General features: G+C 35.3%; 1 protein-coding gene across 1 annotated transcript in view; it reads right to left on the minus strand.

Annotated features, from left to right (window-relative positions):
• The window catches only part of LOC149803807 (uncharacterized), a 49,763-nt gene that overhangs the window by 16,013 nt on the left and 13,040 nt on the right, over positions 1-20,710 (minus strand). Inside the window, exon 4 of the mRNA XM_089953617.1 lies at positions 3,885-3,962. Within this exon, the coding sequence (XP_089809743.1) occupies positions 3,885-3,962 (78 nt within the window). The remainder of the gene's footprint in view (positions 1-3,884; positions 3,963-20,710) is intronic.

Genomic DNA, 20,710 nt, shown 5'->3' on the forward strand with positions numbered 1-20,710 from the left:
GAGCAGTCATCATCAGTATCGCGAGTCAGGAAGACAGTGAACTTGAGTTTGGACAAGGTCAATTACAAAATACAAAATTACAATTATCCAAAGCATATAATGAATTATTAAAAATAACAATCAATGCAAATCAAATAGACATAACCATATCATTAAGAATTTTTGTGTGTAATTTTACAGAGGCTGTCCACAAAAACATTTTCCAAAACCGTTCTTACTTACAGCTCTCATAAGCATACTGGCAACATTTGGTATTGGTTTGAAATAAATTAAATCTTATAACCAAGAAACTGGCAAAGTATAAATTCAGCTTTCAACTTTAAAAATTAAAAACCATACTGTATGTTTATTTGCATCATAAAATGAAGCATATGATATATCAAGGAGAAAACTCAGAAATATATTATATAAAAAAATTTTTTGTTAAAGTTTTGAGAAGTGCTACAAAGATTTGTTTGAGAATTTTGTGATTACAGCTAGGGTGACTCTTTTGTACCCAAGTGCTGAACAAAACCTACCTATTTTTTTATCAAAGTGTTTATCTTGTATCAGACTGCATGCTGGCATTACTTCATACATTACAGTCTGCACCAGGGTTATATGGTATACATCTGTCTAATATTCAAAAGTTGCAAGTGCTTACAAAAGTGTGCACTCTATGACATGTACAGTTCAATTCAAAGATCACTCCCCATAAAACTAGCTACACAAATGTAGACTGTTCAGTTTTCACTGGGAATCTACGAGCAAAATGATAAAATATTTTGTCAGCACACTGCATGAAAGCCAGTCTGGGTCTATGTCATATGCAGTTGGTCACGACTCACACCCAGGATTGGTACATCCTATACTATAATGGGCACAGGTACTAAAAACTCTGTCATGATAATACTAATGCTGCTGCTACTGCTTCTACTACTATTTTAATACTACCACTATGGAAAACTCCCAATGAGAGGGTAATTCAACAAGTACAACTAATCTCACTTAAGACCCTCCCAAAAAATTACCAGTGAAAACTAAAACATAATAAAAACAGGATTCCATAAAGTGAAAACTGCCTTAGTGGACACCTGTAAACTAAACTCTAGAGGGGAAATATGACAAAAACATGAGGAATTCAGATCATGGTATGGTAAGCAAATAATGATTTGCAATTTAATGTTTTTGAATAAAAAAAGTATTAGATACTATGGTTATTTCGACCCATTTTTTTGTCCTAAAATGGCCTAACATATTTTGGGCCCTGCATTTTTCATTACTCAAAAGTTACCTTGGGCCCACATTTTTCACTTTGGGAATAAATACTGCATATATCACCTGCATGTAAAGAATAGCTGTCAATAAAGGAAATTATTTTGCAGTCCCATTAGCATCCTTTTTAGAAGGCTTTAAATCCAAACGAAAACTAATTGTACACATCCTAGATCTGGGTAGACATAATCCAACTTTTACTCCTTAACACATTAACCCCTGGAGATTTTTGTCATTTTCACCTGAAATACTAGCAGGAAACAACACAGTTTGGGGACTGCTTCTAACTACATTAAAATAATGTCCAAGTAATTTCTGTTTGGCTTGATGCCTAGTTGTGTAAGAAACATCGTTTTTCATTGTGGCAATTTCGCTTGCACATGTGCAGGAGGGTAAAAATTGGAGTTTTTTTTTTTTGTTGGCTTGTTGGACACACCATGTTCATGTCCTGGCCACTTTTTATTTGAAATCTGCAACTTATCCTACTTTGTGCAAAGCTTCACCTGTCTAGTGAAAACCCCATGTCAATATGACTTTCAGTTCAGGAGGAGTAGCAACAAGATTTGCAAGATGGCTGCTATGTGTGCATATAGTTTCATGGCAATCCTCCAAGTAATTATGGAGAAATAGTGATAACTTGTGCTAATACACAGATAGACAAATTAAGTGGCAAAAGGCCATCCCATAAGCACTTCTGGTCTACAAATAGCAGAACTAACAAAAAATGTGTTTATGGAACATAAATGTTCCACCAACAGTGCCAGAAAAAGAACTTAAACACAAAACTTCAGGACTGTTGGACTGATAAGAGTAGCATAAGGTGAAAAAAGAATTTCAAATGTATGTCTTTTCTCTTTATTTTGGGGTCAATTATTTTTCTTTCAACCAGGTTGTAGTTATCTGGGGCAATACTGCTGCCATCTGCTGACTATTTATCAGCACAAATGATATGGAATCATTAATTGCCATATCATATCCATGAAGAAATGTATGGAAGTGTACAGTGACATTTAAAATCACTAACTTAAGGTGCAAACATATCAACAGATTTGACACTGACGGATTATGAGTGGTATTCAAGCTGCAAACTTTAATTTGTTTTGTGTTTGCTTACGGCTGATATGTGTGCTTTGATACCGACAGTGAGGCAACTCCCAACTTTCCTGATGCATAAATTTGCAAGTACTACATTTCAGCTTGATTATAATAAACGTCATCAATTTACTATAATTCATTTACCATGATATAAAACCTGTTAATATTAAAATTTATTAAATTAATATTTTGTAAAATAAAGGAGATTACAGTTCTCATACTCATGAACCCTCCCTTGGCTGATGTTCATAAACCCTGCTGCTCATGAGCTGATTAGGAAGAAGTGTATTTATGACACATTCATGGTGGGATGTAAAAGAATATTCAAGCCAACAATTATATTGTTATATTAAACAGATATTGTCACTAAACATCACTTTGCATGTCCAAAAATGTCAATGTAATCAGCCAGTAAAAACTGTCCATGTTAACACCATCTTCATTAGCCAGGGTTATCATATATTAACCTATCTACAACTTGGCAAATTGATCAGATATTTCAGTGCTTTGGGTCTGTGAATTCCAATGGATGTGGCGGCAAGCCAATGCATCCAATCAAAATAAGTTGCTCAAATCTGAACACTGTTCCTACATGATCAAGACACGAGAAGCACACAACTGGAATGGACACATAAATAATTAATATTCCACTGCTGATCAGTGTTTGAAAATAAATCCCTTTCTTCAGCTACACCTGTAAAGGCTCCTCTCTTGTACAGTTATAATTTCGATGTTAAACTTATAAAGTATCCTTTCCAAGTCAATTACCTTCATCATATTTGGCCGATGTAAAATGCACTGCTATTACATGCTCTTGGTTAGATGGCATTACATACTAAGGGAGGCAACTCAAGAAGTCTAATAAATATCGCTAGGATAAAGCACTGAAACATCTGATCAATCCGCCAAGGTGTAGATAGGTTAACATATCAAAATCTTGGCTAACGAAGATGTGTAACACAAAACAAGACATTATCTTATCATTACAATTATTCATTACATCACTTCATCTCATCAGCCAATCTAATCACCTTTCCAAATTTTGGAAAAGCATCATTCTGGTGTTACAAGGGAAGCTTTTATTAAAATCAGACTCTCATTTATCAGAGATCTAAATTATTGCAAAATCTGTGGCTGAATTAAACTTAACAGTGGCGGTGTAAAAGTTAAAGTTTTGTATATGAAAAATACAAATAGAAATTAAATATAATTTTGCCACTGGTACTGGGAAAAAAAATCCCACTTCATACAACATTAAAGAGAATTACAACAAAGAAAGTTATGGCAAATTTAGACACAACATGCCATCCTGATGCTTCCCTTTAACAATTGGTTGCATTACACAAATGCATGGTACACTCTTTCTCTCCAGATTAATTTATGTTGTGTCAAGGATACAACATTTAACATTAATGCCACCTCTGATATATTAATTCTGTGAAAGTAATTGTTATAATTTAGCATGCATATTAAATGTATTTATTTTTAATTACTTTGTGATATGCATGCAGCATGTTATGTGCAGGGTTATCTACCTGTTTCATCTACTTTTTCATCTGGGTGAAATGCAGAAGAGGCTTCCCTGACCCCTTGAATATTTGGAGCCACAAAAGCTGCAAGGAAAAAATAAAATAATAATAATAATAATAATAATAATAATAAATGTGTCTATACATCACTAATCCCCTGCCAATATAATGCAAGTTAATGTCAACTTTCAAAGACAAATAGGGGCCATAACCTGTTTGTCAGAAAATGGTGAAAATCAAACTGGTTTAAAATGGGCATGTGGACCTTCCTGGGGAGGATAAAGTTTTTTCAAGTCACACCATATGATGATATTAATGTAACCAAATAAAACCATATTACGGGCCAAATGTGGCCTGCAGGCCTTAGGTTGCACATACCTGGTGAAAAGCCTCATATAAAATTTGGTTTCAAAGTCCTTCAAAAGGTCCTGAAACTAAACTTGGGACAGGATAGGCAGATGTAACATGACATGATGAACATGGGTAACACATGCTCTCCTCCACAAGTATGGTAAAGTATTAAAAGAATAATTTTAAAATGAACTAAAAAGGGCTTCCAATGTCCAATTCTGTACTAAGAGCTGAAACCATCCAAAAATGGGGAACATTTGAAAAAACTTCTGAAATGATGCATTTTATGTGAATATGAAACATGCTCCTGTTTTCTGCACAAAGATGAGATGTTATCTTTCACCTTTACTTTCAGTATTGGCATCATGAACTAGATGTTAGTTTATTGTTGCTAGCCAATAAATCTGAGAAAGATGAGAACATATGTTACTTGAACTCTCATTTCCTAAGCATGTCCATAGAAACAAATTTTAAAATTAAAAACTATTGGTTAAGTACTTCTTAAGAAAAAGCAGATTATTACATTCAAAATGTTTAATAGGGAAGCAAATCACAACTGTGAATGCATTTCCAGTCCTTTCAATTCAGTGCAAGGAATGTTTTGGGGGATAAAATAGGGCAGATATGCACATGAAATGGAGGATAGGGCAGTTATGTAGAAGGATGCATGCATTGTATGTTCTTGATGTTAAACTGAAACAGCACATCAATCACTGAATGAGGGGTTTTAAATGCATCTTCTAATGGTCTCGCCATGCATGTGCTTCTGTCACATGATTCCCATAATTTTCAGTCAAGCACAGAACATTCTCTGTTTATGGGCCAAGTAGACCTTTTAGAAAACAAAAACAGATACCATGGTTTGATATAGTTTTGTTATATTTATATATATAAAATACAGATCTTTGAAATCAAGGAATATGGTTATAAATTTACAAAAAAATTGCATCAAAATAAAATGGCATGGAAAAGGCCTCAAATGTCTCTCTTTCATACAAAGGCAAACACACTAAATTTTCTTATCTAAAACAAAGTCATATCATGTATTAATTATCTGAATCACGATAAGGTATGATGATTTGATACCAATATCTGTATCATAATTATTATCCATTTTTGAACTAAGTCACTGAATTTACCATAAACAAATAATATTAGTTACTCATATGTACTTTCTATATGCAAAATTAATTCAGACAATATATTAACCTAGTGCATAATGCTTTTATTGGAATTATGTCAGATGCATGAGAGGTCCTTTACTGTTCCTACCCAATTGCTACCCAAAAATAAACATTAACTTTGACACATTAAATTTAACACTTTGAAAAGAAAAAAATTATAATTTTAAGTATGAAAAATTACTGAAATTACTTGAAATAGACAACATTATATCTCTTATAATACCAGTAAATCCTATGGAATACTTTCTATTTTTTGAAAACTGATGATGGCACAAAGCATTATCTCTCCCGATATAATATCATATTACAAAGTACTGAATATAATCAGTGTATATACTAAAACTGCAAATAACAAAGATCCTGACCTGCCACATCATAATGCACCTGCAGATTATGATCTATATTATTTGTTCTATTCATTACTCTTAACAAACTACAAAGAACTAGATATACCAGCATACTCATAAATGAGTATATATGGCTAAGCTTTAGACCGTGACCATGCTGTTGGTGCTGAGAAAGTGGTGCCATGTCTTGCCCTGTTGTTGCTGGGGAGACAAAAAATTGACATCAAGCAATCATGGCTAATCATGTGAGAATGGACCTTTCTTCATCTTAATCAACCTTACATTCTTATACCATCACCAACAACCAACATCAGTGTTCTCTAAGTCATAGTATACACTATGAAACATGGTGTAATTAGAAGCACATGTTTGCTGGTGAAAAAAAGAAAATACCAGAGCACTCAGCCACACCTCAGCTGTAAAATGTGAAACAGAAAAACATAGGTTAGGTCAAGTACTATATAGTACACACCCATTAATGTTGTAAAAGGGAACACCAGTGCATTGCATGACACAAAATGTAAACTTTCTGAACAATAAAAAAAACATAAATAACTCAACCTATTCCTACAATAGGGATGCGGGGCTGGGGATAAATAACAGATGGTATGAACCCTCCTGTATGTCATAAAGTACAAGTAATGGGACGGTGTCAAGGTGGATATGTAGTTAGGGTTTTGGATTCAAACCTGAATAGGTGAAAATTGTAATCTTATAATTGGACGCAAAACTGAATGGGTGAAAACTGAAATCTTAAAATTGGATTCAAATCTGAATGGGTGAAAATTTTAATCTGAAAATTGGATTTGAAACTAAATGGGTAAAAACTGTAATTATAACATTGGATCAGCCTGTATCAGCTAATATGGTTTTTAGTCTGAAGAGCATAATAATTGTTTTGGATTAGTGTTTTACATAGAACAATACAAGCAGGTTATTTAGTGCTAGTTGCTTTGCCTTAAAAGAGAGACACAACAGTGTAGCTGATCCTGGCTGATATAATGGTAGGATTCAAACCCAAACTCTTTTAGTCACAATTCCAGACTAGTAACCAATGATATGCAGTCAGAATAATTATACTTTTTCACATATATATATTTCTTAAAGCTGCAACAATCTGTGTGTGTCAGGGGGATTTCTCAGTGATAAAAGCAAAACTCTAAAGTGTTTTATAAAATTATTATATCCCACATTGTGCCAAGGGAATCGAAGGATCAAATGCCTCTGAAATGCAAACAACCACAATGAAAGTAGATGGGGTACTCCAATGAAGATTACCGGTAACTTAATCTTTCATATTACATCTGCACTACACTTTCAAACAATAGAAAATCTGAGAACATGGGTCCATACCAATACCTGATAAGGAGGGAAATTTGTGTGGAAAAAGGTTTCTTGCTCAGAACTTCCACTTAACTTTAACACAGAAAATTACACTCTATATCATGATTGCCATATATACTCACTTATGAGTCAAACTGAACTGCACAGACCCAGATCTACGGTTGCATAATGTGCAGGCAGATCTGGTTCAGTACAGTTTATTAGGAGTAATCATTAGAACAAACAACACAGACCCCGATCTGCAGGCACATTATACAGATCAGGGTCTTTGTTGTTTGCAATTTGACTCGACTTACAAGCAAATAAATACAGTACTACAGTATATGTAATTTCAGCTTCAAAGACTTGTGTGTTGAAAACAGTCTGATTTCACAGCTTTATATGTTGAAAAATTCCTCCAACATAAAGTACATTTACAAGATATCCTGCCAAATGTAGTCTGTTTAATGTATCCAATATGATAGAAGAAATCAGAATCCATCTGAACAGTAAAGGAAACTTCCAGTAAAACCTACCATCAGCACTAATGCTCACAAAAACAAGTCCCGGATGAGACTTAATTCTATGGACAAAAAGGAATTTCAAGGAATTCAAGATAAGACCATTTCTTCTCTTTAACTGCTGAGTGTTGAAATTATCTCTGATTTTTCTGACCAATAATATGATTTTCAAATCAGCCATTGTGTTGGCCCATACTTGATGTAAGATCAACATAATTTTAATTAGGGACCAACTAAACATCATTAAGAGGGTTTTAAAAAAATGAAAACCTCATGTAAGTATGACAATACATTCAGGTTGGATTTCAGACTGACATAATCTTTATTCAGGCCCAACCAGACACAACAAAAGTCTCCTGGTGAAAACCCCCATGTTGATAAGATGTTCTATTTATGACATGGAACAATAACAAGATTTCAAAATGGCTGCCATAGTGGCCATACTGTCTGTCAGACTAACACCATTTTGGCTTACGACCATGTATACATCATAAAAAGTTTTCTGATGAAAACTCTCTCTTGATATGACTCTCAGGAAGAGTAACAATGATAAAAAGATTCTGAAGATGACTGCCATGGTGAACATATTTGACATAAGATCATCACCATTTTCATTATGACCAACAACACCATAGCAAGTATTTTTTTGAAAACCCCACATGAATAGGACCATACAATCAAAAATAGATTTGACAAGAAAATTTTTAAGCTAGCCATTGCAGTGAGCATACTGGATGTCAGAAGAGCACCATTTTCATTTCAGACCAACTAGACCATGGAATAAATGTGAGTGTGTAAAGTTTCATGGCAATCCTCCAAACAGTTTAAGTGGAGAAACAATAATAAACTTGTGCAACAGATGTAACTGACAGACAACAAAAAGACAATGGACAACAGTCCATCCCATAAGCAATTCTAGAGATGACCAGTAGAGTTGATAACTTTAAAGGATTAGATTTAGAGAGGATTCTGAAGGGTGGTGTGGTGTTTTAAGTTGAACCCATCCATCTGATCCAGTTTAATTTACCAAGTACATTCTATAGCAGTGGTCTTCAGCCCCCAAGTCACGACCCAAATCAGGGACACGAGGAAGTTCTGGCAGGTTGCAGAGGGTCTGAAGTATTTGTTTTCCTTTAGTGGGCAAAACTTATCAAAATTTGGAAACAGGTCATGATGCTCATAAAATTTTTGTTTTAGGGTCATGACCAACAAGGTTGCAAACGGGGCCCCAAGTGGCCTAAAGCGCTCATCATTACAGATCACTGCCATCTCACCTCTGCCTGTGTGGGTTCAAGCCTCAGGTTCAGCCAATGTGGGTATGTGAGAAAGCTTGCCAGTAGCTTCTCGTGGATCAGTGGTTCTTTCCAGGGTTTTCCTGGTTTCTTCCTCTACCATTTATACTGGCTGCCATGTATAGCCTATCCTTTTCTGAAAAATGGTTTTAAACCCTACAACAACAAAGATTACAAACAATTGCTCTAAATAGTTTAGAGAAAAATACAATCAAGAAAGTCCTCCGTTTTAAGCAAAGCACACCAACCTCTATTTAGAATCTAACCCTCTAAGAAGAAGAAAAATTCTGATCATGTCCCAGCTTTAGTACTACATTTCCATATGTACTGTATGTATACGTTTAGAAGTCTGGTTCAACTGCAAACATAAGAAACAGCCCTGCCATTGCATATTGTGTCAGTAAATCAGGCTGTATGTAGTTTTTTCTACTGATTACTCCTAATGGTCTGCATAGACCTAAATCTGCCATTGCATAATGTACCAGTAGATCTGGGTCAATGAAGTTTGCATTTGGATGACCTATAAGCAAATGTGTATGGTAGTACAAGTGTAAAGCCATAGTGTTGATCATCAAATAGAATTCCTACAGTCTGAGAGCTGATGACCAACTCCATGACTAAGTCCCAGATTGAATGGAAACAATATTGCAATGCCACTAAATGATCAATATACATTTACATACAAAGCACATCATCCAACCTAGTTAAATGCCAAACTGAATGATGAGTCAGAGCTAAATTAGATCATAAACAACATTCTCCAAGAATAATATCCTGCCTGCAAGTATGGTACACTTTTTGTTATCACAAAGAAAGATAAAAATATGAAACATAATATTCATATGTGCCAATGTTTGGCAAATTTAGTTTTTAAAAAAAGTTTGCTGTACAAAATAAACAGTGGTGAATGAAAATTTGAGAGGATACAACAAATCACTGACAATATATGGGCATATATCAAGTGACTAATTGGTAAACCTACTGTAAGAGAAATTACAAAAACCAAATTTCTAAAGCAAAACTGAAATCAGCAATACACTCAGCTAGTTAAAGGATAGAGATGGTGTGGGGGATCTAGAAGAACTTATGTTTGGAATTCATCCTGTTTTCAGTAATTATGAACTTGTTCTTTAATTTTGCATTGAGGAGGGTTTTTTTTGTTGTCTCAAGCTACCCAAGTTAATGATCCAGCTGAAGTACATGGTCAATGATTTTCATTGTCTTTTTGAAATACAATATGTCTGTTGATTCTTAAATTTGCTGATGTGGGAAGGGGTCATATTGTTTACACTAAAGGTGGCAGGGGCTAGTTTTGTAAATTGGCCCCATGGCAAATTTCTTAATTTAAGGCTATGGTGTGACTTCTTCAGCTATTATTGTTTACTAATTAAAGATATACATATATTTGTGTACTAGGTGTTTCGGGCTTGTGTTGTTCTTGACATTGATGTCAGGCATGTACACCTTCCATAGTAACTCTGCAGTATGTAGATAGTGAAATACCAATAGTTGTCTCGGAAGAAGAGTTAGCCTCCCATAGCAGTGAACACGTGGGTTCGGGGAAAGTAGAATATCTCAAAAACAGCTTGGATAACAACTATTTTCAACTGCATCAGCCTGCACCGTTTTGTAGAAATGTCATCAAGGAAAAGGGCTTGTGTTGGTACCGTGAGCATCACACGGTGTCAAAATTGACCTTCAGGCAATAAAATTGCTGGTATAAATTTGGGGTTGGGGTGGATACACTTTTTCTGCAATGAACTGCCATTGACTTCTCTGGTTAAGTGGATAATATTCTTAAATGCTTTGTTTTAATATAGGTATCCAAAAATATGGACCTTTTTGACCTCACTTGTATATTTAATTTTTTATGATTTTTTTTATACAAGGCCGGTGATTGCGGCATTAAATTTGTGCATAAAAATTGGCCCCTTCTCCCAAAAGGATCATTGTTCATTTGGTGTTTAAATTTGTTATTTAGGGCAACCACCAAATGCACACAAATTGGTATCACACTGAAAAATGGTGAACTTGCACTAATTCGAATAACAAAGAAAACATCAATCAGACAATTGAAAAAATGCCTTACTTACAAGTACTTGACACTCACTTTAGGTATGTTTTGCAGCATATGTAAATATAATTAAAAGATCAAGGCGTGCTTTAAGAACTTCATTTTGAAAGTCAAAAATAGACTGGAGTGACTTGATAAGTAAAACTGTGAAGAAGGCTGACTGTCATTAAATGGGCTCCAAAGTGTGTGGGTCTGAAACAGGAAACATGTTGATGCAAGGAGGCTTATTGCCATTAATAGGACTAAGAGTGTGGGTGTGAATCACGAAACATGCAGAGGCAAGGAGATATGTAAACTTAAAAGTTATCTGATAAAACTGAGACAAGCTAAGGGCTCTGTCTATTTATTTTTGTTTTACATCAATACAAGCTTTTACTAAGCAGAAATTTACTGACTAAATGTTTGAGGGAACACAATTTAGAAATAATCAAAATTCCAAATGTCAAAAATACTAAGGCAATAGTACGATTGATAGCTCCTTTGAGACAGACTGCTAAATCCTGCATCCAGCATTCTGACAGATTATCTAAAACATTTCCTTGCAATGAAAGGATTAAACATACAATATATACTCGCTTATAAGACAAGTCCAACTGCAGACTACATAGACATACATTACTGACGTTATCCATAATCTCACCGACTTGGAATTAATAGTTTTGGTGTTCCTAATGTCAGTGTTCAACATTATCTTGAAACTGTACTTCTCTTTGTTTTCCCGGGTTCTTCCTCCACCATTAATACTGGCCGCCATGTATAGCCTATCGTGTGCTGAAAAATGGCGTTAAACCCCACAACAACAACAACAAAACTCTTTGTCTTTGGACAAATATTTGAAAGAAAAAATATTTAAACATAATTTTCTCAACTTTATTTGAAATGAGTAAAACATTAATAAAATTAGAAGTTTAATACACTTGTTTGAATAGAACAACCATTACCCTTCAATGACTGGCACTGAAAGCATTGCAATTTGTTTTATTTTCTGTGTCTGCAAGCAGGACAGATAGGAAAAAGAAAACTAGCTGAAAGCATGCAAAACACTGACTCCTGAGAAACAGATTGCTTATTTGTTTGTCTTTAAGTGCACATAAATACAAGAAAGGTTACAGTGTTCTGACAGCCTGACACACGATGGCCTGGTCTGTGTGAGATTCAAACCTGCATGCATCCTTCTGTTCATGAGTACCACTGAGCCAGTGGCTCAAATCTTCCTGACTGCAAATGATCCAATGATGCATGCTTTAAATATGACTTTAACACATTAACCCCTAGCGACGAGTCAACATGGCAGGAGGTAGTAACCTACTGCCGAGCTCTGTAGTGTCATGGTCATGCATGATACGCTAAAGTGGGTGGTATTATAGAAAGGTAGACAGATATAGCTCTACAATGATACCAAATAATCTGGAATATCTAGTTGCACTACAAAATACAGATGGAAAAACCTCATTTTTTGGACCCAATTTTTTTCTACCCAAAATTTGACCGTGATCAGAACCTGATTTTGTGTCTGGATTTTATACTTTTTGGTCTCAGATCTAAGGCAAACCGGTATGAACTGCAAACAGACAGATGAACCTTTGCAAAAAGTAGGATAAGATGGGCATTTGGAATAAAGAGTGATCTCGATACAAAAATAATGGCTCTGTTTAGCGAAAAAAAGAAAAGAACTCATGTGTAAGCCAAATAGCTAATGAATAGGGCATAACCGATTAGCATTTTTCTACTGATTTCCAATTCTGGATTTTGGGCATGAAATTTTTCCGATTCCGGATATGATTCAATTAATCGGAAATGCTAAATTAAAAGGTTTTTCAAATTAACTTTTTAAACCGTGTTACACACGTTTTGCATATCACACCGATGTCACAAGGGGAAGGACATGGCAGGACTATAGCAAAATGCAACGAAGTTCAAAGCCACAAAGAATCCATGAAATTTTTTATTTTTTTGCCAGTTCCGACCCATTCTTTGTTCAACAATTAGATGATCTTGCCGCCAGGCTTTTATTTTCCCGCCTTAATCATTTATGTCGGCAAGCAGCCAGTTCCATCCTGTACTTTATTCAACAATTAGTTGATCTTGCCGCCATGCTTTAATGTCGCGGTCAAATAAAAATAAAACAGGCTTTTGTTTGGTCCTATAAAGTTGGCCTCTTGCGGAATCATTTTCTTTTAATACCTCATTAGCATGTGTCAATGTATTCAATATTATGCCTTCATTATTGAGGATGTTGACATAAACGGGTAGGACTGTATTATATATTTTAATAAATTTAAATCTTTCGGTCTAACTCAAGTATTATCATTTCACACCGTTGTGTTGACCATATTGGAATTTTCTGACTTCTTATTTAACTTTATTAACGCACTATCGAATGACACGCAGTGTTAGACACGGTGCTATAGAAATTCAACTTTATTATTTTTATTATCCGAATCGGTCGTTCCTGCCTTGTCCGACTCTGATTAATTGGAAGTTCATACTATCCGGTGGAATCCGATTTCCGGATCAAAAGTCGGTTATGCCCTACTAATGAAAAACCATGTTTCTAACACAACTAGGCAGTATGTTATTGAAAGATCACCTGGGATTTGGTGTCTTCAGAAATAGCTTTCAAAATGTGTTTCCTAGTCAATTTTCAGGCAAAAATGACAAAAACCTCCATGGGTTAATGTGTTAAAAAGCATCAACACAAATTAAACAATGATGTCTTGGCTCTGGCCAATGTGATGCTGTCACCACTGGAACATTTGCTACAGTAAATGAGACAAGAATTGGCTGAGCCTTCCCGAGATAACAAAGGTTTCTTGAAAAGTGGTGTGTCACCAGCAATATGTATTCTCACTATACTTGTATGACTTCTGCTAAATATACAGAGAGACTGGACAAATAATTACATGCAATGGAGAATTTAAAGTGCTCAGACAGGGGCACATATTCTACTTTTGTCCCTAAAGGAAATCTTTACATTCCAGACAGAAAAAATAATCAATCTGGGTCTGGTATCAGAATATCAATTTAATGCGGGTCATTATCAGTGTGCTTGATATAAACTATAATCATTATACCAGATATTCTGTGTGACTGGATATGTATCCACTCCCACAATGGATTAATCAGAAGCAGGTTCAGAGAACTCCACCTCCCTCCCTGAGTGTGTTTATCAAGGAAGACTACAAGTAGGGTACCATACTTAACATACTTGTGGTTTATAGTTAACTATATATTAACAGCCTGGCAGTAAGAGGTCAACTGAATATCAGAATAAGGCCACAAACTAAAGGCAGGCCACAATGGTTTTTCAAACATCCTCAGCACAGTTGGAAATTACTATATGTTATTGTTGTGGGCGGAGGGCAAAACAAGCTTATTTAAAAGATCTCCCTCATTACATGACTGAATGACAAAATGGTAGGAATGCAAATTGTAGATATATGTGTGATTTCCTTTTTTTAACTCAAAACATTCTGTATTTTGCAACCTGAGTGAAAAAAGCACATTTATCCATTGTCAAAAGATTTACTCAGCATACTCAGAGTTCTGTTTTTCTGGGCAAGAAACATAACCCAGTACATTAAAGGCTATTTCACAATAATTTAATTCAGGACTAAGTAGACATTATAAGAGTTCTTTTCATGGGAACATCATGCTGATATAACCATCCATCCAATAAAAGTACATGTAGTGATATCAAGACTTTCAAGATGGCCACCATGGAAGCTATATTAATGGTTAAATTTAGGACCAACCAGATATCAAATTCTGATGAAACCCAATGTCAATATTACTTTCATTCAGGAGAAGTAGTAATAACAAGATTGTCATTTAAGACCAATTATAAATCGTAAGAAGAAAAAGAAAGAAACAATATGTTTACATAACCATCCCTATGAGAGGAGTAGTAAAGAATATTTTTAAATGGTCACTGTGTTGGCTGTACTGAATGAAACCAGTTTCATTTAGAAGCAACAAGACCATGGGATGAATGTGTTAAGTTTTGTGGGAAATCTCCAAGTACTTTAGCTGGAGTATTAACAACAAACTTGGATGGATGAACAAAAGATAAATTGATGGACTGCTGGATGCAGATAGATGACAGGCCATCCCATAAGCTCTTGTAGTTTATGACTAGTCCAACTAATAACCATGCATAGTCACTGGCACAAAGAAAGATGAACAGCATGACTATAACAGTAGGTCAAGGAGGTGATAAATGTTCCTAATATAGAAACACCAAATTTCATGACAGAGGGAAACAATTGTGTCCAAGGACCTGAGCTTTAAATGTAAATGTAAAATGTATGCAACTGCTAGAGCATGAAAGTAGGTAACCATGACCTTATTTTGTCATTTTGTCAAGAAGGCAAATGAGTAAGAAACTGGTTGTACCCTGGAAGACTAAGAAAATCAGCACTGAGTTTCATGACCATACATAAAATGGCATCAGATAAACTAAACTAAATGCAAAAGTTAACATGATCAGTGGAGTATTAAATGTTACAGTGGTCTGCCTTGTATGTGGATATACCATATCATGGCAAAACTGGAGCGCTGTATCCTTGGTGACTCACATCATCATTACAGTACTAAATCCTCATAAAAGTATCTACCTGCTTCAAAAGCTAAATAGAGGATGCTCTAATGACTAATCCCAAATCAAACTTTCATTTAGCATATTTTGCACATTTATGCTGTACAATCATACTGTATATATTATGTCAGTTGTCTAATGAGTAAGCAGTGAGTGATGCTGGCTAATGGCAATTGTGAAATCTCAAACAACCATATTTATACTAGTGAATCTTCTAAGTATGTTTATTTTTGGTATGCCATTATTAATCTAACACAAACTGGGTGCAACAAGTGGGCTACTTAATAAAACCTGGAAGGCCCTGCTTAAATTCAGTAGCCCAAAGAAGGCAAATGAGTAAGAAACTATTAGCTCAGGGACTCTTCTATTCCTTTATATGTGTCATTAACAATTAGTATTCTTTGTAAAACATTTGTGTAGATGTGTTTATGTGTTCTGAAATATATATATCATTTCATGTGAGCATTTAGTAGACTTCTGGGCTACCTCACTTTCATATTGCCTCGAACCATCATTCTGGTGCCAAGAACACTTTTCTTTGCAAAATTATCACTTACATGGAGTTTAACACACACCAAAATGTTCACTAATAAAATCAAGTTTAACAGACATTATTATCACCTTTGCTAAGCAGATGTTTCTAATAATCTTGGGAAAATTTGTTTTTCTGTGGTTTGTGAGTTCTCTGGAAATCCACAACTCTGCTGTATTTGCACCCACAAAATCATAGTTATCGTTAGATACAACGTTCCCTCTAAGCTCCGCGCGCACACAGCCTTGCAGTTGCTCAGGCATCACCACGCAGCTGAATTGTTCTCTGCGCAGCAGATCAAAATTACCAAATATTCAATCCGACATTGATACTCAAGTCACCGTAATGCTTGCACAATGCATGCACATCTACCATTCGCTTAGAAGGAATGTTGGTTAGATGCCTGGTATATTCAAAATGAAGAGACACTGAATTCAAAGCAATGTTGTCTTTGCACCCACAACATTATAGCCACTGAATCCAATTTACTGCTGACTTAACACCCACAAAATTATAGCTGTCTAGTATATAGTCAACAAAAGATACACTGAATCCCACTGAATCCAAGTACTTGGTACCAATGGGTCTCAAAGAATTCAACCTTTGGTCACAGTATGCAGTCTTGAAGTAAATTTAATGTGCAGAAATTGTCATTATTTTCTTATCAGACTCAATGCCTGTGACCTCTAACCGTTAAACCAGAATCTACAGGTCTCTTTGTTACCATAAGTGCAAGTCATGCAAAACATTTGGCCATGGAACTTACTACAGCACAAAAATTATTCTGTAAAATCCATTTTTCTTTGAGCCACAATGACCATGGCCTTTACTCATTGACCCAACAATCAAAAGGACTCTCTGGGTATTATGTGCCAGCCGTTCACAAACATTGGTCAAAGTATGTTTACTTGTACTAAAGTTATTGAGATAAACCATTTTTTTCTTTCAGTCACAGTGACATTGACTATCGACGTTTTAATTCCAAATTAATAACCTTCTTTTTTTATTCATGTCTTCCACCAACTTTGGTAAAAGTACATGGTTGTTAACTGAAATTATTGTGCAGAAGCCATTTCTCTTGTCTGCCAGTCACAATTACCTTTGACCTTTAACCACCAAAGTAACAGGCTGCTTGGTGCAGGTCTGCCATGTAGAACTAATGCTATTCTGCAGAAACCATTTTTGTTCTTTTAGTCATATTGACCATGACTTTGACTTTTTGATCCCCAAATCAACAGGATACTTCCTTTCTCCAAATGCAACCAATCAACAAAGTTTGTTCTCTGCAAACTTGAGTTATTGTGTGAAGATCACTTTTCCACTTACAGCTACAGTGATCTATAACCTATTGATCCCAAAATTAATGTCTTCCTTACTAAAGCTTCAAGTCATTCAAAACGTTTCAGTGTTTTACCAAGGGATGCAAGTAAAAATCCTCCGGATGTCAGAATTGGGAGTCATATAAAGGGAAAAAAAACTAACCTTAGTGTTCAATGGGGGGGGGGGCAAATAGAAATGGGGGGCTCTGACACAAATGAGGGTAATGGGTAACGAGTTTGTAAACCATATATAGTGGAAAATTCAAGTTAATGTGAAGAAACCTTTTCCTTCTTCAGTCAGTGACCTTGTTATGTGACCTTAAAAATCAACAGGTTCTTCCTTGCCCAAAGTGAAGTGCAAGCCATCCAGAGCTTGGTAATTGTTGATATTGGAGAATTCAAGTTAATGTGTGGTAGCTATTTTTCTTCTTTCAATCAGTGACCTTGAGCCTATGACCTTTATCCAAACTCAATAGGGTTCTTTCTTACCCCATGTTAAAGCCATCACAAATAAGTTTGGCAACCACAGATGGTGGAGAACTCCAAAATTTTATGGAAACAAAACTGGTAACAAGCAGAATAACTATGGGAATACATCACAACTAAATATGCTTCACTCTGTGGCAAGTGTATGAAGTGAGACTCACAGATTTCAAACATCTGCTAAAAGCACTGTGAAATGTATGTATGTATGTGTGTGTGTGTGTGTGTGCATGCATGAATGCGTGCATGCTTTCATGCGTGTGTGCTTGCCTGCATGTATGTGTGTATAACTAACTCAAGGTCATGATGTGGTTGTGCAGTACTGATCCTGGAGCTAGCTTTCATTCTGACACCACAGACCCTTAAGTGTGCTGCAAAATGGTCCTGGCCTACACTATTATAAAATACTGACATAAGTAGCACCAAAAGTGGATGTCGGTTTCAGATCCACCACCACTGGTAGCAAGCATTCTGTATACAAATGGGAGCAACAACAACAACCACAATAATAATATAAATAATAATAATAATAATAACTTAATAACTTAATAATGAGGGTAAAACCAGCTACATAATAAAACTAATTTACCCTAAGGCCCTCCAAGAGATACAGATATATACAAAGCACAATCAGTCAATACCCATCTTACACATGCATGTGTATAGACATACATTCATATACACACTGTACACATAAATGGGTGTAAATTGTATAGACACTAACAGATGAAATTACTATCAGTGTTAACTAGTCAAAGTTACTCATGCGTAGCACATACCGACATATACAACAAAGTAGCTGGAGGATGAGGCTAGGCCTTGTGGTATTAATTAAAGACTTAGATTTCATCCATTCAATATATCTATGGTGAAAGCTGATAAGCTAGACAATTCTTTAATTTCTTTTGGGATCTTATTCCATAAATTGTTCCAAAGCACCGAAACTGTTTTCAAATGATTCTTTCTTTGGATTTTGGAATTTGGCCTCTGAATGTCACTGGTTTTAAGGTTGTGGGTGTTGCTAGTTTGTCTTTATTAAAAAAGTATTTCTCATGCAAAATGGATTGGCCTTGCCAGAAACTTTATACAACATTTTGGCTTTTGAAGGTCAAATCATTCTTGAAAATGTAAGATTTTTAAAGTGCCCACTGCCTTTATTATGCTTCCTGCTTGCCAATCAAGTATCATTTGAAAGGCTTATTATGACACTGAAATATTTTCATAATAATACAACAGACATATTTCCCTATATTATATTACAGTAGTCAAAATTAGGCTAAATGTAACTCTTGTAAAACGTGACATCGTATTATTTTGGAATAAAACACTTAATTTTTTGTAATAGCTAAAGATAGGATTTTAATTGTATTGACTCTTGTACAATCAGAATAGAGCAAATAATGATCAACAAGAATACCAACAATTTGTCCTAAGAAACCATTTTCAGTCTTTTATTATTGTAGAAAAAGCTCAAGTCACATGTCTTTATCTTTGCTCTTTTGTTATTAATTAAAAATTTGATTTAATCTGTATTTACAATCATAAAATTTCTTATAACACATTTTCAAGCCTCCTTAACCTCATCTGAATATTATTTCTAATTCAGTTTTGAAGCAGTGTTCATCAGTGATAGGAATATCATCAGCATATACTGTATATGCTTGCTTATAAGTTGTTGTTGTTGTCGTTGCTGTAGGGTTAAAAGCCATTTTTCAGCACACAATAGGCTATACATGGCGGCCAGTATTAATGGTGGAGGAAGAACCCAGGAAAACACCGGAAAGAACCACCAACCCATGAGAAACTACTGGCAAGCTTTCTCACATACCCACATCAGCCAAATTTGAGAGTCGAACAGACGTAGACAGAGGTGAGATGGCAGTGATCCTTAACGGAGAGCGCTTTAGACCACTCGTGGCCCCTGCTTATAAGTAGAGCCCATCTGCAAACTGCAAAGACCCAGATCTGCCATCACATAATGTGCCAGATCTGAATCTATGCAGTTTGATAAGAGTAATCAGTAGAATAAACAACACAGACAGGAGCATCATAATAAGCAGATCAGGACCTTTGTTGTTTGCAGTTTGACTCTACCAACAAGTTAGTATATAACAGTGGATCAGTTGATGATTATTTCCAATCTGTCAGGGAAGATTGTTGATGAAAACAACATAATAAGGTCTAACTATTGATCACAATAAGTATATGCTTTTTATTAAATTAACAACTTGTCAGCTGTATCACAATGATGGATTTTTTTAAAAAAAACATCAAGAAAGTACCAATTATAAAAGTTTCTTTTCTAAACTCAACTTTCTATGAATGGATTTTTTGAAAACCACAGTTTCAATGTCAAGAGTGTGCATTCAAAGTCCAATTTTTCCTTACTATTTCCATGTGATGTGCCACAGATACTCGCTTATAAAAATCAAGTCCAACTGCAAATAACAATGATCCTGATTTTCTGTAGCATTATGCACATGATGATCAGGATCTATGTTGTTTGTTCTACTGATCACTGCTAACAAACTGCACAGACCCAGATCTGCATTTATGTGATGGCAGATCTGGGTTTGTGCAGTTTGCAGTTGGATGTGACATGCAAGTGAGTACATATGGTTCATGATGATACTCTTATGCTGCAAGTCTCCATCTTATTTCCACCTAGCTTTCCATGTTCCAATTACTTGTACAAGTCAGCATGTATACTTTCCATGACATTTCTCTGTACGCCAATCTCCATGTTGATTACATGGAAAAGTTGTGTTTTGTCATGTCAGTTTTTTTTTACATGAAAAACTTGAGTACA

This window comes from Sinohyriopsis cumingii, chromosome 3, assembly GCF_028554795.1.
Source record: "Sinohyriopsis cumingii isolate HCF-2022 chromosome 3, ASM2855479v2, whole genome shotgun sequence".
In the NCBI taxonomy this organism is placed as follows: Eukaryota; Metazoa; Mollusca; class Bivalvia; order Unionida; family Unionidae; genus Sinohyriopsis; species Sinohyriopsis cumingii.